This window comes from Monopterus albus, unplaced genomic scaffold (assembly GCF_001952655.1).
Source record: "Monopterus albus unplaced genomic scaffold, M_albus_1.0 scaffold44.1, whole genome shotgun sequence".
Taxonomy (NCBI): domain Eukaryota; kingdom Metazoa; phylum Chordata; class Actinopteri; order Synbranchiformes; family Synbranchidae; genus Monopterus; species Monopterus albus.
The window spans coordinates 619820-634834 of NW_018127924.1; the positions used below are offsets into that span (position 1 = coordinate 619820).

At 40.5% G+C, this 15015-nt stretch overlaps 1 protein-coding gene across 2 annotated transcripts; it reads right to left on the bottom strand.

Moving 5' to 3' along the window:
* Positions 1–3695: 3695 nt before the first annotated feature.
* Positions 3696–12153, bottom strand: armc1 (armadillo repeat containing 1). Of its 2 annotated transcripts, XM_020600055.1 has the most exons (7): positions 11904–12153; positions 11126–11337; positions 9772–9863; positions 7613–7805; positions 6964–7080; positions 6273–6347; positions 3698–5803 (listed from the first exon to the last, which is right to left on the bottom strand). In XM_020600055.1, exons 2-7 carry the CDS (start codon positions 11285–11287, stop codon positions 5612–5614), a joined length of 831 nt encoding a protein of 276 aa, XP_020455711.1. In that variant the 5' UTR covers positions 11288–11337; positions 11904–12153; the 3' UTR covers positions 3698–5611. The 2 variants fall into 2 exon arrangements, with proteins under 2 accessions (XP_020455712.1, XP_020455711.1); XM_020600056.1 differs by lacking the exon at positions 11904–12153 and having other exon boundaries at positions 3696–5803; positions 11126–11319.
* Between the last annotated feature and the right edge of the window lie 2862 nt (positions 12154–15015).

Sequence of the window (15015 nt, forward strand, 5' to 3'; positions counted from 1 at the left end):
TCGTTGTTAGCCGGGCGGACGTGGCGGTGTCAGAGGACGAGACTCCCCCCGGATGATTTGGATCCGCCGTGGGGACAGTAATGAGCTACGGCCACAATTATCAGATGCCTGTGTGTGCCTGCATTTCATCAAGGCCCCCATGCAAGCTGCTGCAGGAGGAGGAGGAGCACGCACAGAGATGGCCTGCACCATGCAAGAAATCTGCATCTAAGATTGGATTTGTATAAACAAATAAATCAACTGAAGAGTTGAACTAAAGAGTTCAAGTGGAGAGATGCAAAGTAAACCTGCGCGATTACATTTTTAGGAGTAGGCCACTTAACTGGAAGCCTCAAGGCCTACTAGCCTATTTCACTAAGTAGTTTTAATTCACTAAGTAGTTTTAAGAAGAAAAAACTGGCCCTTTGTTTGGTAGATGTACAGTAACTTAGTACAGTTAGTGAAGTATTGTACATTAATAGGTTACAACTCCGAGTTGACTACTTGCACTTTACTTGAATACTTTCTTTTATGCTGCTTCAGGGCCTATAGCTTCACAACACTATATGGAAATATTGTTCACCTAGTTAGCAACAACACTAGGCTTATTAGGTTGTTTGTGACATAAGATTTTACACACGCTATGATGAGTTTTAAAAAATGCGTTTTACCACTAACCCCCCTGCAATGTAAAGCTGTTGATCAGCTACTGTAAAACACCGAAATGCTGCTTATTAAATGTTAAAGCATTTTTATTCATGATAAAATATTATGTGATACTATAACACTGACAGGGGCCAGTGTGTTCCGTAATAAACTGTTTTATTTATAATGCTTAAAAGTTATTTTTCCTGGGGAAAAATCAACATGTTTTGAGCACCTTCACATTGCAAAGGAACAGAATATTCCTTCCAGTATTACTTCTCGTAGGCCATTTTATGTACAAAGCATATAATTACCTTACAAAATGTGAAGCATTGTTATAGATCACACTACAAACAGTAGGTAAAAATCATCACCATGCAGCAACACTGTGCTTACATGCCTCAATAAAAATTTATTTATTGTATTATACCATTGATTTATATGTTCTACAACTTTTTACTTAAAATATATCTTAATACAGAACTTTTACTTGTAATGGAAACATTTACATTGTGGTACTCAATATTTAGCTGGCACTTTCTGATAAGACGCCTTTCATAGAGAAATTATAAGTTCTAATTGGTTTTATTTATTCCTGATATAATTTATCAATGCTTTATATAAAGTGATTACAAGCTATTAAGGGCAACCTTTGGGCTGCAACCTAACCCTTTAGCATCAGGCCTGATGGCTTGTTAGAAAGTAGGAAACCTGATCATTTACAAGCAAACTGAAAGAACTTTTTCCAGCCTGGTGACCTACAATGTGCTCAACTCAAGTCAAATGAAATTTTATTTATATAGCCCAATATCACAAATCATAAATTTGCCTCAAGGGGCTTTACAATACAGTATGTACAGCATACAACACCCTCATTAGACCACAACACTGTATAAACGTTTATAAAAAACATGTTCCTGGAGGACCAGCCAGCTTCCAGGAGCCTCTAACTGACCCATGACGACCTCTCCCCCAGACAAAGACCTGAGCACAGACGACATCAGAGGCAAAATCCAAACATCATTCATACAGTATATTGAAAGGAAACAGAGACACAATTACAGACAAAGGAGTGGGAGAGGGACAAATAAGAAGCAATCACACAATTACAGACAAAGGATAAAATAAGTGGGAGAGGGACAAATAAGAAGCAATGACTCCTGAAGGACAAAGATCAACATCCAGACTTCTGAACAAGCACCAACAACCAGAGGAGAGAGCGGTCCAAGGACACCTGAAGGTCCAGCACCTGAATGACAGAGGACAGGGAGGAGAGGCACACAACTTGGACTGCCATGTGCTCTAAACAGAGGGTTCTTATCAAAGGCTTATAACTGATTTCCAACTGTAAAACATCAATAAAGTAGTAGCAATACTTCCACAGTGGAATTGGATGAAAATGTATCTCACACACAGCAGCCCAATTACTTAACTTCATTCCACTTATAAAGGCTACACATGAAGTCACTGTATTCATACAGCAGAGAGCAGCATGTCTGTCTGTGATACGTGGACTGTGTAACTTAATACTCTGTGTCTTTACCCAGCTCCCTGCAGAGTGGGTATTACGTGAGCAAATTGGACACTCAAACAGTCAGTGTGTGACCTTCCCTCATCCTGGATGTTGACCCCTGTATAAAGAGAGACATTATATCTTGTTACACAACAACACAGCGCCGGCGTTTCACTCCAGATAAAGAAAAATGTCTCAATTAAATCTTCACCGGAGCTCCCTGCCGGAGAGTTATCGCTGCCCCGGTAGCGCTGATCGCCACACTCACACATCCTCAAAAGTTATTTGACATAAATTGCCAGAGTCACATCATTTCCTGCCACATTCTAAGGGGGATTTATGGCTGATCCCACTGACTGGGAGCTGAACCTCCAATAAAATTCCTCAAGAGCCCATGGGGCTGGGAGAAGCACCTATCTACCCTCCATCAGGCCGTCTCCCACTGTACAGATTAACCATGCAAATACACACAGGTGGCAGTGTGATACTGACAACACATTTATGCACATAGGCTGATATGCATGTGGGCTATAATATGACCATGAGAGGAGGAGGACTGTGCACAAAGCAGTCTGAGTTTTATCTGATGTGGGATAAAAGAAGGGGAAACTGCAAAGCGGCTCAAGTAGGAAAGAATGTAAAATCATCAATTGCTTTAATATGATAATGAGAGGTGAGTGCTCCTTTGTGTTCTCTAGAGGATTTCCTCTTACGTGCAAAAACATCTGAGGGGAGTAATATTACTATAAGTCACCATATGGACTCTTGGAGAAAATCATGTACAACAGAAAACTGCCTAACATTAATGCCCAGGCAGTGTGTAGAAAGATGACTCTAGATAGCATTAGGAATCTTAATTTGTCTATTTATAAACAGGAACTTGAAGGAGGCACTTTGAGATTATACTCTGGACCGAACACATTTTTGTCAGGCTTAATGTCTCTCTCTAGTGGTGATGAGTGAAAAGTATAAGCTTGGAAGCTTCAGACCAAAGACACCCAGCCTATGTTATCCGTGGCACTCCAAGGGACACAAAAATTGCAAAATCTAAAATGTAGACAGCCTGTGTTATATTGTAATTCCTTATGTTTTTTTTATGTCCTTACCTATATTAGGCTAAAACTGAGGTTTAAAACTTAACTGCTAAGGCAACATGGATAAGAAGCCCTTAAAGTGCACAAAAAGGAGAAAATTCAACAAAATGATACAGCAGCACAGTGAAGGCCTCCTCCCAGCTTGGCACAGCATCTTTGTCAGAGGCTCGGCGGCAACAGCAGCTCCAGGGCTTCCAGCTGTGGCTGGCTGCTCCTTCTGCTTGCCTACCAGCATCGAAGCTGGAGGAGGTGGTGGCCCAGCCACAGGATTGCCCTGGGGCACATCACTTACACACCACTACAGAAAACTGAATTTTCCATCAATTTGCAATTTGATTTGAGGTCTGGAGCACTGATATGGCTATGAAGAGCAGAGAATCAGGATCATGACAGTATAATTGCAGGTCATCACTAACTGTATTCACTAAAACCTGATACAAAAATTATGCTGAGAATAAAGAACAGCAGACAAATTTTAAGTTTATCATCATTTGCATTAACTGTTTTAATTCTGCATTACATTATATTACACTTGACCAATGAGTCTGTACACATAAAGTTACATTATTGAGGACATAGTTGTCAACCTTACAGATGTGGTAAATAAAGAGTAGATAAAAACTTACATTTTGTTAACCCTTTTCTTACCAGGAAGTCCCACGGAGATCGAGATCCATTTTTCAAGGGAGAACATGAGGACAGTTCTATGAAAACAACAGTCAAGCCTTCTTTCTTTGCTGTATGAACAGAGACACCAAATATTAACATGAAACTGCGTGATCCAACTGAGATTTATTAGAAATCTGTAATACTGACAATGATCCTAACTTTTAACTAACAGCTTTAATTAAAAACATTATTATGAAGGCTACTGCTGAACAACAGTCACCGCATTTAATGCTAAATTTATTATTGCTTTTACAGCGAATAGCCACCATAATTTCAGGTCACTGTGTGCTGTTCCTCAGTTTGACCTCAACCAACTGTGACATCTCTGCACCATCAAAACAATACATGTTGCCTGGTCAGCACTGTATAATCATAACTGTTACTAATGCTCACACAAGTCAGAGACAATTAAACCTAATGCGAGTCATAGAATTGTAAGGGCTAAAGAATCAGGAAGATTCTCATTAAGAGTGTTAGCATTAGCTGCTTGTCTACTCCCAATTTGTGACATAAAATGCAAATATAATAGTGTTAAAAAAACAGCAATCCTTTACATGTAAGGTCAGAGGGAATTAGGCAGCATTTACAAAATGTACACAATTACACCCTTGTAACAGTATATTACTACTGCTCATTGGACAGCTTTAGTGAGTGCGCTGTATGTGTGCGTGATTGTGCGCCAACACGTTCTTTGCTTTAAGGACACTGCTGGCTAAATTGAAAATTAAATTGAGCATGTGGGGGTACAATATTACAAAATGTTGGTGGGAATCCCAAAACACAAGCAATCTGCCAACAGGTTTGTTTGCACCATGGAGATCTAGCGTTTTACTGAAACTACCATAATACTGATATGACATAGGGCACTGAAAACAGAGGTAGCTTAAAGTCTGTGCAAGTAACATAATGCGTCGTCAGTCAATTCACTGCCACTGCAGGATTCAAATTTGATTTTTCTTACATTCTTACCATCGAAAGAGTCCCGACTAGTGGCAGAAACAACTGACTGCAGTGAGGGGTAATGTATTAATCAGCCTGCTAGGTAATTAATTGCTTTTTCACTATGCAATAATCATATGCACATGAGCCAAGGGGTGAATGGGCTGCAGCCTCTTGCTGGTGTCTAGTTTACTATTTCTACTAAAGTGATGACCCTCAGTGAGCTAAAAGCTGGGAGGAGCCCAGCTGCTGCTAGAAACACTGACATGTTCGGAGCTCTAAAATCAATTGAATGAATGATGAATAAATAATATTTACAATGTCAAAAAGGCATGCATTACATCAGATCACGCACAACTGACACAAAAGACTCATAGCATGCTAAAAAAACTGAAGTGGGAAGAGAATAACATACACAAACCATTCTCTGAATAAATAGTCTGCCATATGTTGACTATCATTTCCAGATTGCTATTTGGTTTTGGCTGATTTAAAGTTCTCTGGCTGTCTTGTAAGTTACATATGCAGTTAGTATATGGTGCACAACCAGCCAGTAGTGGGGTTTGTAGCTCTGTATATACACAAGTTAAAGTTATTCCAGGTTTTGCTTAGCAGTCCAGCACTTGTTGCCTGGCCAGACTGTGTGAGCTTTGCAGAGGCGACTACAGACTACTACTGCAAGGCTGAGAGGCAGGACTTAAGTCTGTGACTAGGCTGAGGAACACTATGGCTACAGCTGGATGGTACTACTTGGGAGAAGTACAGGAAGTGGTCACCAGTAAAAGGAGCGAGACAGGAAGTTGGCAGCCGTGCTGAGCCAGCCCATGCCGTCTGTGATAGAACCTATGCGTGTGACCGCCTTGTCCTGCTCCCGGGACGGGCTCTCCTCCTCAGGCAGGTAGTCTGGGATGTCTGTGTTCTCCTCTACCAGCACCACAGAGTCTTCCTGGAAAGGGACCATCAGCTGAACAAAGATAAAGATATATTTAAAAAAAAAATACAGCAATGAGAATAAAGCGTTTTTCACCATGAAGAGTGTAATCTGTTCAAAACACCAATTTATAAGATTCCAGGATAAATGTAAAACAGCCTGAATCCATGACTGAGCCAGGTCTGACCCCTGCTGGTAACATTGTATATGACTACTAATGTCACCTTAGCCACTTTCAGCTATATCAGCAACAATTTATAGAATTTTGTGCAGATTATTGGAAGGCAAACCCTGCTTCAGTGTACAGTCATGTTTTGCAAAAAGCAACTAGCCTGCATGCTGAGGCAGTGATGTGACTAGCTAATCATGTCACTGTGAGGGCTACACACTACAGAGATGAACACAACATACAGCGAGCACACTGGCCTTTCAGGTGCCCAATCTCAAATAAAATAAACAAGTCTTTCTGTAGGTTATAACAGCTACAAGGTTACACTTTTACCTCTCCTCCACTGTCTGTCTTCACCACCTGCTGAGCCTTCATTACTTTGGTGGAGTTAATTGCTGTGCCCAACGCCTGTGGGAGAAACAGATGACTTGTGTTTTCATTCAAGAAAGTCAGCACACTTGTTTACAAATCGAACACTAATCTAGCTTTTTAAATTCAATTTAAATCTGTCTGTCACTTTCGGCTGTTCCCGGTAGGGGTCGCCACAGCGAATCATCGTGCTGATGACTCGCATGTGGAAATTTGGCACGTTTTACACCGGATGCCCTTCCTGACGCAACCCTGAATCGAACCCGGGCCACAGTGGCGAGAGCGCTGAATCCTAGCTACTAGTCCATCAGGGACCACTTTTAAATTCAATTTAAATGTTAATCCTAAATACGTCTGTTAGTCATCATTTATAATCACACAAACAGCATCGATGACAATGTTGTGAAGGGAGCAGATTCCCCACATTAAGCATCAACACAAGCATGTTTTGTTTAATTATCAATCAGGACAGGTACTGATAAAACAGTGTTCATTCCATAAATTAAACTGTACACATAAGAAACTGCACTGATGAAGATAACAACCAATAATCATTTGTTAACAGCATTGACAAAATAACTAATAATCATTTGTTAACAGCATTGACAAAAATATTATGTATCCCTGACATCTAGGGTGGTGGAAAAACACATACCTCAGCTTTAAGGTCAGAGCGGATCCTGACAACACATCTCTTGACAGCCATCTGGAAGGTGAAGCTGATGACCCCTCGGATCTTTAGCAAGGCCTCCTCACACAGGCCCCTTCGAGTCTGACAACAGACAGGAAACAGTTGAAAGTGTGAGACAAGGTCAACTTGTCAAGAAAAGATTGTTGCTTCAAGCTACATTATATAAGATATGAAATGTGGATAATGCAGAATCATTAACAGATGAATTAGGTCAAACGTGGGCCCAAATAAACCCTATAACTGCTACATACAACATGCCAATTACTAAAACAGTTTAACATGGCTATAGTTTCCAGCTGCCACAATGATGTGTGTTTCTGCTGTAGGGATAGTGGTGCAGCCCACCAGACGCCGTCTGTCTGCTGTGATGCAATCTGACTAGGTGCAATCTTCATGCAAAACAGCATTCAGGTTCAGTCTCAGTGTCTTACTGTTCACTGTCCTACTGCTCAGTGTCTGACATTTACAAACGGACCTCTCCACCATCCTATCCTGTGCCAGTCAGACACCACTAAGACACACTGTGAATATGACAGCAGCAAGCATGATGTCCCAAAAACTATTTCTGTGCTCGAGTTTTCTTGACTTTCACACGCACACTGTGAACACTTACAGAGTCATCCAGGCCATCAATGTGCAGCACCACAGTTTTGGCCCTCTTGTTGTTGGAGCCCAGAAAGAAGTGGGCTTTACGACGGCAGGAGGCAGCAGCTGCCTCTGCCTGTTCAGCCTCTTCTTTACCAGCTGACTGCAGAATCTCATAGATCTCAGAGGCCAGCAGCTTGGTCTCCCCAGGTGATGTACCTCTTTGGTGAGTGAGAGTTTTAAAAAAAAAGCAAAGAAAAGGGGACAAATGAAAATAAATTAGGCATCCTGTGTTGCTTAATTAGTTGCACACGTTCAGTACCATCTGTTGTGCTTACATAATGTTTTTGGAAGCATATGTGTAACAAAACTAAAAGTGGAACGCAGCTCCATGTAGGTGTAACTGATGAAAAGAACAGGTTAACAGAATCTTGTGCACTTGTAAATGGCCACATTACTAAGTCAAGAATTTTTTTTGAAATCCAACACCAATGCAAACACAAACAAATCATGGCGTCTGTATGCCGCTGTGGGAGAGAAGTGTGAACTGTGCCTAAAACTGAATTGAATTCATGAAGCTCCTCGAGGCAAGTATGTGATTTGTGATACTGGGCTGTAAAAATAAATTCTAACTTAACTTGATTAAGGTCCCATTTTGCAATTTCCAATGGATGTGGCCTGAATTTAACCATGTCCTTCCTGGTCTGGTGCTAGGAGACCTAAAACTGAGCTGCTGACACAGGGAGTCACAGTGACAGCCTTATCACCACCTGACTTCACAGTTAATTTAGACATGCTGTTAATCTTTGAGTCCGTTTAGCCCCATATTCTTTGAACATCTATGTAGTGTACCAGAAGACAATGCTACTGTGCTACAACACAACCTTCACACATGTTAATTAAAACCTTTCAGCACTTTCAGTCATGCTGTTATTGCCCTTCTAGCAAAAAAACAACAACAAAAAAACAAACAAACAAAACAAAGCAGGGCATAATTTTTGGTGGGCAGCAGCTTTCGTTGAAGTCGGATGAGGTCAGATGCTTTTGCAATGCCAGAACAGATCCTTTCTGAGGGATCCTGGGATTCCCCTCCAGGCTACATTGCTTTACATGTCACCAAGTCACCACTCCTTTGCTAGTAACCATTTATGACACTGGCTGTCTGGCATGGCTGCCCTCAGAGAGCCTGGTGCTCTCGGGCGCTCTGCAACACATCCCTTCTCTGAATCTATGGAAGCCTGTCAGCTTTTCAGAAAAAAAAACAATTTGCTTCAATTTGTTTTTTGTTTCAGCATTTTATGTGTCAAATAAAGTGCAACATCCACTTCAGCTTCAGTTCTTAATGAGTTGCAGGAATAGAGATAGTATTAACACGTTTTGTGCAGCTATTAAACATTCCCCCTCAGCTATGTGTTCCCACTCTGTTCAGCTATGACCAACCTCTACCCAAAGTCCCTTGATTGGACTGTAAGCAGGGAGAGCTGTTGCAGGTACTGCAGGGCTCCTCTTGATGCCATGCTTGATTAGCTGAAGTGACTGACTTACTCCAGGGTGAGCAAGAGCTTTGACACAGGGAGACAAGTTGGGGAAAAACTAAATCATACAAGCAACACTTAACCATTTGAACATGGGTCTATTCCTGTCAGGGTGCTAATGACGAACAGCAGTCACTGCCACAAACCTTTGAGTACAATCACATCACCGCCTCATATCAAACCTCCCTCTAACACTTTGAGTAACCAGAATGTGTTTATCAAGTTCTTTTAAATGTTTAAAATTGTGTACAATGTTTCTACAAAAGCCAACAATGAGTATCAAACTAAAACCAAACAACCAAGCAAAACACTTTCAGTATACACTACAAAATAAGCATTTATAAGCTTACACCAATAAAAACATACAAATGGACTATAAACTAGAGAGGTAGCAGAAAGCATTCAATTCTATGACATGCACAAACATCTATTTATCAAGTGACCTCCTTATTCTAATTCAATTTTAATCATATTCATTCTGAAATGGCAAATGAAAGCATATCATTCTGCCTGGAAAATCTGCAGACAGGTGCATATCGTACATGTACAACAAAAGAAATCCTAGAGATTTCACATAAAGAAAGTGCACAGTGAGCGTGTGTGTGTGTGTGTGTGTGTGTGTGTGTCAGATGTGGAAGTGACAGGAACTTACTTCTGCATGACATTCTGCAAACTCAGCATCATGCCCAGCTCGCTCTTCATCTTCTCCCTGTTGGCTCGACATTCTGCCAGGTAGCGCATGGCCTGCAAGGACAAGGGCAACAGTTATCTATCCAGTGCTAAAAACTGACAGGCCTATTGTGATATTATGAGAGCTTTTCAAAAGGGTGCGCATGTGCAGTGCTAAAATATTACATAACATTTCACACACAAGAACACACTGACCCTGTATTTACACATCACAGGTTACCATCGAGAAGCAACTATTATTACAGCCACTTTAATGTGTACAAGGCATAGTACATGCCTTGTACAGTACATCTAACAGGGTGGTGATGGTGGAGAAAGTCAAGAGGCTGCTACATTAAGACTCTGTTGTGTTTACTCCACAAAACAGACAGCAGATGCCACCATTCCACCATGTCTTAAATCTCGTTTTACAATGCCACCATGTGTCAGCGTATGACTGGAGAAAATGGCCATTAGATGGGCACTGAAACACAAACTCTGGATAGGACAGGGCTCCAATTGCTGGTTAAATTTTGAATCTGGTTCCAAATTGGTACAATACCTGAATTCATTGTGCTTCACGGCCAAAAATTGCTTATCAAGTTATCAAGTCGGTAGTGTCTCTGACACTACAAGCATCAGCAAAGAGAGGCTGATGTAGAAAAACTCATAATAACACAGTAATGCCATTGTACACTAATGTTAGGTTACATATTATGTGTTCCATAGAAAAGAAGTCTGGAAAAAAAAGGTGTAAAGAAATATGGCAGACCTGTTTAACTGCTCTGAAGTGAAGTAAATAACAGTGCAACTGCAAAATACAATATCTGTAGAAAGGTACTCATGAAGAAAGAAGACGAACAAGTCCTTTGTTTAAATATTTATCTACTGTCCAACATGTTGAAGTAAGAACTGGTGTTATCGAGCGCTCAACTGCAGCCTACCACAGATGCTGCCCCGTATTCTGTGACCGTCAGATTCTGGCACCTGTAGCACTGCAACAACTAGCTCATGTTCAGGCAATGTTCATTGTGTAACTAACTGATATTTGCTGAATGATAAAGAAGAATCAATATCATTGTGTTGTTTTTTCTTGTGCAGCTGCAGCAAAGCCCCCATGTGAGAAACAAATGCAGCATAAAGAAATAAGAGTGAGGGTTAATGAATTTCACAGAGCAGTGACAAAATGTGTCCAAAGTCCTACAACCTGACTATTCAATCCAAACAAATGTAACTAGCTAGAGCAGGTATTTCAAGGGAAATGTTTACATAATAATTTTACTGGGTATTCAATCCTTGATATAACTATATGTACTACAGACATAGATGCTGCTTACCAACAGTGCAGAGTAAACAACCTGTGGGTTGGGGTGGTCCAAAAAAAGGATGAGACCTGGCAGACAGCCTTGGTCTTCTATTATGGCTCTTCGGTTCAGGGGGTCTGCAGCAAGGTCTCGCAGCTGGTTCACCACAGTCAGTGCATCTGCCTCTGCACTCATGGTGCCAGTTGTCTTGATGCCACACACATCAAACCAACCTCTTCACTTTACTGAAAAAGGAAATATGAGGCAAATCTGTGAGCTTATATATCAAGGCTGTATCAAACAGTTATGTCATTATCTGATAATCTCTAGAGCTTCTCACTTAATTGTCTGGATAACAATATGTCAGTAAATAAGTAAAAATGTCCTGTGTGACGCCCTCAAATGCCTTGTTTTTATGATCACCGGTAAATACTCAGATTTACAATAACACAGAATATAGACAAGCTGCAAAGTAGTTAAAATATTACTTTTGTTGTCGGAGTCCAGGAATGACACAGTGAGTCTTGTAACGATACAGACTGTACGTACTGACTATAACATTATCGTTTATCATACGAAAAAAACAAATAACTTAGCACGATTTGGTTGCAAGTTCTTACAGTCACACGATTCATTCATATATTTTGGTATTAACACACGCAAGCAATTTTCAGACGACAAAACACAAATACTCATTTATGACAAAGACTTTCTATGACCCCTAACATCACTTCAAATCACGCCCTGTGGTATGGTGGCGATTCAGCTGCTAAGCTAGGCTAGCTAGCATCACTTAATAATTATAGCCTACCTTTTTGTCCGTTTTCTGTAAACTCATGAGATAACCTCGGATTACTTCAGTCAAAACGACGTAACAAGAAGCAGCTATTTTCCAGTATCACTTCAAAAACAAATGTAACAAATTAATTTCAGTATGTAATGAGGCCTGCCCCTCTTTCTTTACTGTGGTTCTTGCTAGCAGCTGTGCGCACAGACACTGAGTTCGGGTTTTGTGACACATGAATGGGTACAACCGTTTTGTGATTGAAGGCGTCCTAGTTTTCCATAAGGATTCAGGCATTTTAAATTGGCCACAGCTACGCCGGGCAAGGTAGGTACACATAACGAACATCCACAGTGTTCCGGGCATATGATTGGGCGGTGTAATTTGATCGACTGACATAAAAAACAACCAACAGATAGTTTTGTTTCTCAAATTTAGTTGGTGGATTTTTCTGTCAATCAATACAAATACCCAACAGTGGCGCTCCATTCCCTCCATACACTGGAATAGAACTATGAGCCCGCCCACACTACACCCGCAGTACATTGTGTTACAAAAACTAGTTGGAAAAGGTAGAATATGGATATTAACATGTGTTGTTTTGCTATCGCACGTCAGGGATAGTGGTGGATTAAACAAGGCGTTCTGAACACTGAATCACTAAAAATCAATTGTGATGGAAATATTTTACTTTCAACGTATTTGACAGTAAAAAAAAATGGCGACCTCTGTTGGCCTTATCCATGATACTGCATTTGAATTGGTGAAGTGAATCTGAGACAATGCTAAAACTGTTAGTCAAAATACCAGTTGTTATTATTATATTATTTTGTTCAATGAAACTTGTATCCTGAACTCGTAGTTGAGTTTTTTTCCTCATATTTATGATATGCACTTTACACCTTGTCTGAAAATCATCAGGGTTGTAATTGAATTATTCAGTATTAAAGTAATTCAGTGATACTTGTCAGTACATCCAATAGTTAATAGCGGTTAAAAGCTAATTTGCTGTTCTTAGTGTTTCAAAATGTAAACTCATATAAAGGGTAAAAAAAAAGAGCCCCCAAGTTGCAGCCCACAATGTTAACTCACTAAAGCACTAAACTGGTGTTTCAAGCCTGCCAACCTTGTTTTTAATAGAGGACCCTTAACCCACCATATGTCACTACCCAGCTTGCATCCAGGTGCTCCGGAGCCCTAGAGGACAATGACTGGCATCAATGAGGCCTTGCAAATCCTTACACTAGAAGCAATTACACTGTGCCCCATTGCAGTAATACACATTTTCCTCTAGATAGCAAACAGACTTTGACACATGTATCACCCCCATCACCAATTTTGGATTCAAGACCAGCAAAAATCCCCAACATGGATCATGAACAATGTTAAGTTGTCTTCAGACAAAATATGCCGACTACTCATATAATACATTGTCATACTTGTGGAAGTGACATATTTAAATACGATTGGGTATCAGAGTTTAAAAGAAAAAAAAAAAAGTGTTACATTTGACCCCATTCTCCTCTACCAGCACAGACCTGTGTGAAAGTCAAACATTTGTCAACAACAGGTTTTATTATTCAAACTGTAACTGCAACAAGCATGTATCAAAAAGGTCAATACAGCAAAGCCTTTACAAAATCTGGCTCAGCAATGAAGTCTTCCCAAAAATGGCTGTCGCAACAAATTGTAAACAATTTTATCAACAGTCTTACAGCACTTACAGCAAAATACAAATCAGCTAAAGTAAGAAAAGCACCTGTTATCTTTCAAAATGTTGAAACACAAACACAATTTGTGTCACCATACAGAATCAAAGTAGACAAACCAAACACAAAGAAATGGAATGTTCAAAGTCACTCGATCTTTGTTTCCGTACAAAAACAGGACAGCTGGAGTTGTTCCTTACAACAAAAAGGCAAAGGGATTGGACAGTGCATTCAAAGACAAGCACACCATGCACTTGATGGGAACAGGAGTTGGTTTGGTCACTTAGCATAGTTTGTGCATAGTAATAAGGCATTGACTAAGCAGTACATTAGGTAGCATGTGGCTATGAGAGACATTCTGCGGAGAGGGACAGTCTCCTTCTGTAGATCCTAGCAATGCGTCGCATGCAGTTGCCTCCTCCCCGTCCCCCTCTTGATAAGAGACCTGCAAAACCCTGAGCAAGTCGAGTTGTGTTGAGTTCCAGGTGAGATGCATGTGCAGTGGGTAACTGATCTCCAGTCTGGGAGGGAAGCTACTCTGAGTTCAACCAGCACTGGAAGAAACGTGATCAGAAAAGGGCTCATTTCTGAAAAACCTTAATAGACTGTCTTGAAGATGTCATGGAGACAAAGCTGCACATCCAACACCGTCGTTATTTGGGGGTGCAAGAACACATTTTTGCACAGGACGAGTTACTTATGGCATCTGGTGTGTTTGAATAAGGTTCCGCTCAAGGCTTCAACAGTGGGATGACAAGTTCAAACAAGTGGTTCATCTGTGCTTCGAAGGCAAACCGTGGAGCTGACTTGATTCACTTCAGTTCAAGGGAAAGAAACAACAAACAAGAAGATGCATAAACAGTCTTTGTAGAGGCAGCAAAAGGACTGGGCTTGTCACATTTTTTTTTTTTACATGAGGAAGAATCTTCAATACAAATGCAACATGGCATTACTTTAAAGTCTTAGGAGGGTCTCATGTCTGAATACTCCAGGTTTCTCAGTTAATTATGTTAAGATCTTTCTTAAGATCTTTGTTTTAAATGGCACTTCTAAATACCAGAAAAATGTCTTTCAGTTCTTATACTGATTTCCTTTTAAAGTAAAAAATGCAGTGTGTTCAGTCAGTAATGCCAAAACTACAGTGGACAAATAAATAAAACAAAGCTAATAAAAGAAAATACAGCAGTAGCCAAATGAGGTATCTATGTATTGCTCTATGCCAAAAAAGAGTAATTACAAATTAAATAAATTAAATAAAATCAGTGGTTAATCAAGATGCAACACCAAGAAGCAACAAAACAGAAACAGGGTGTTAGTATCTAATAATGCATCAGCAGGGCTGCAGGCTATCAGCTGCCCCGCTGGCCCTCAGTGTGTGGTGAGGCCAGAGTCATGGGTCTGGAGGTTGAGGTGAAAGGGCACACAAGGAG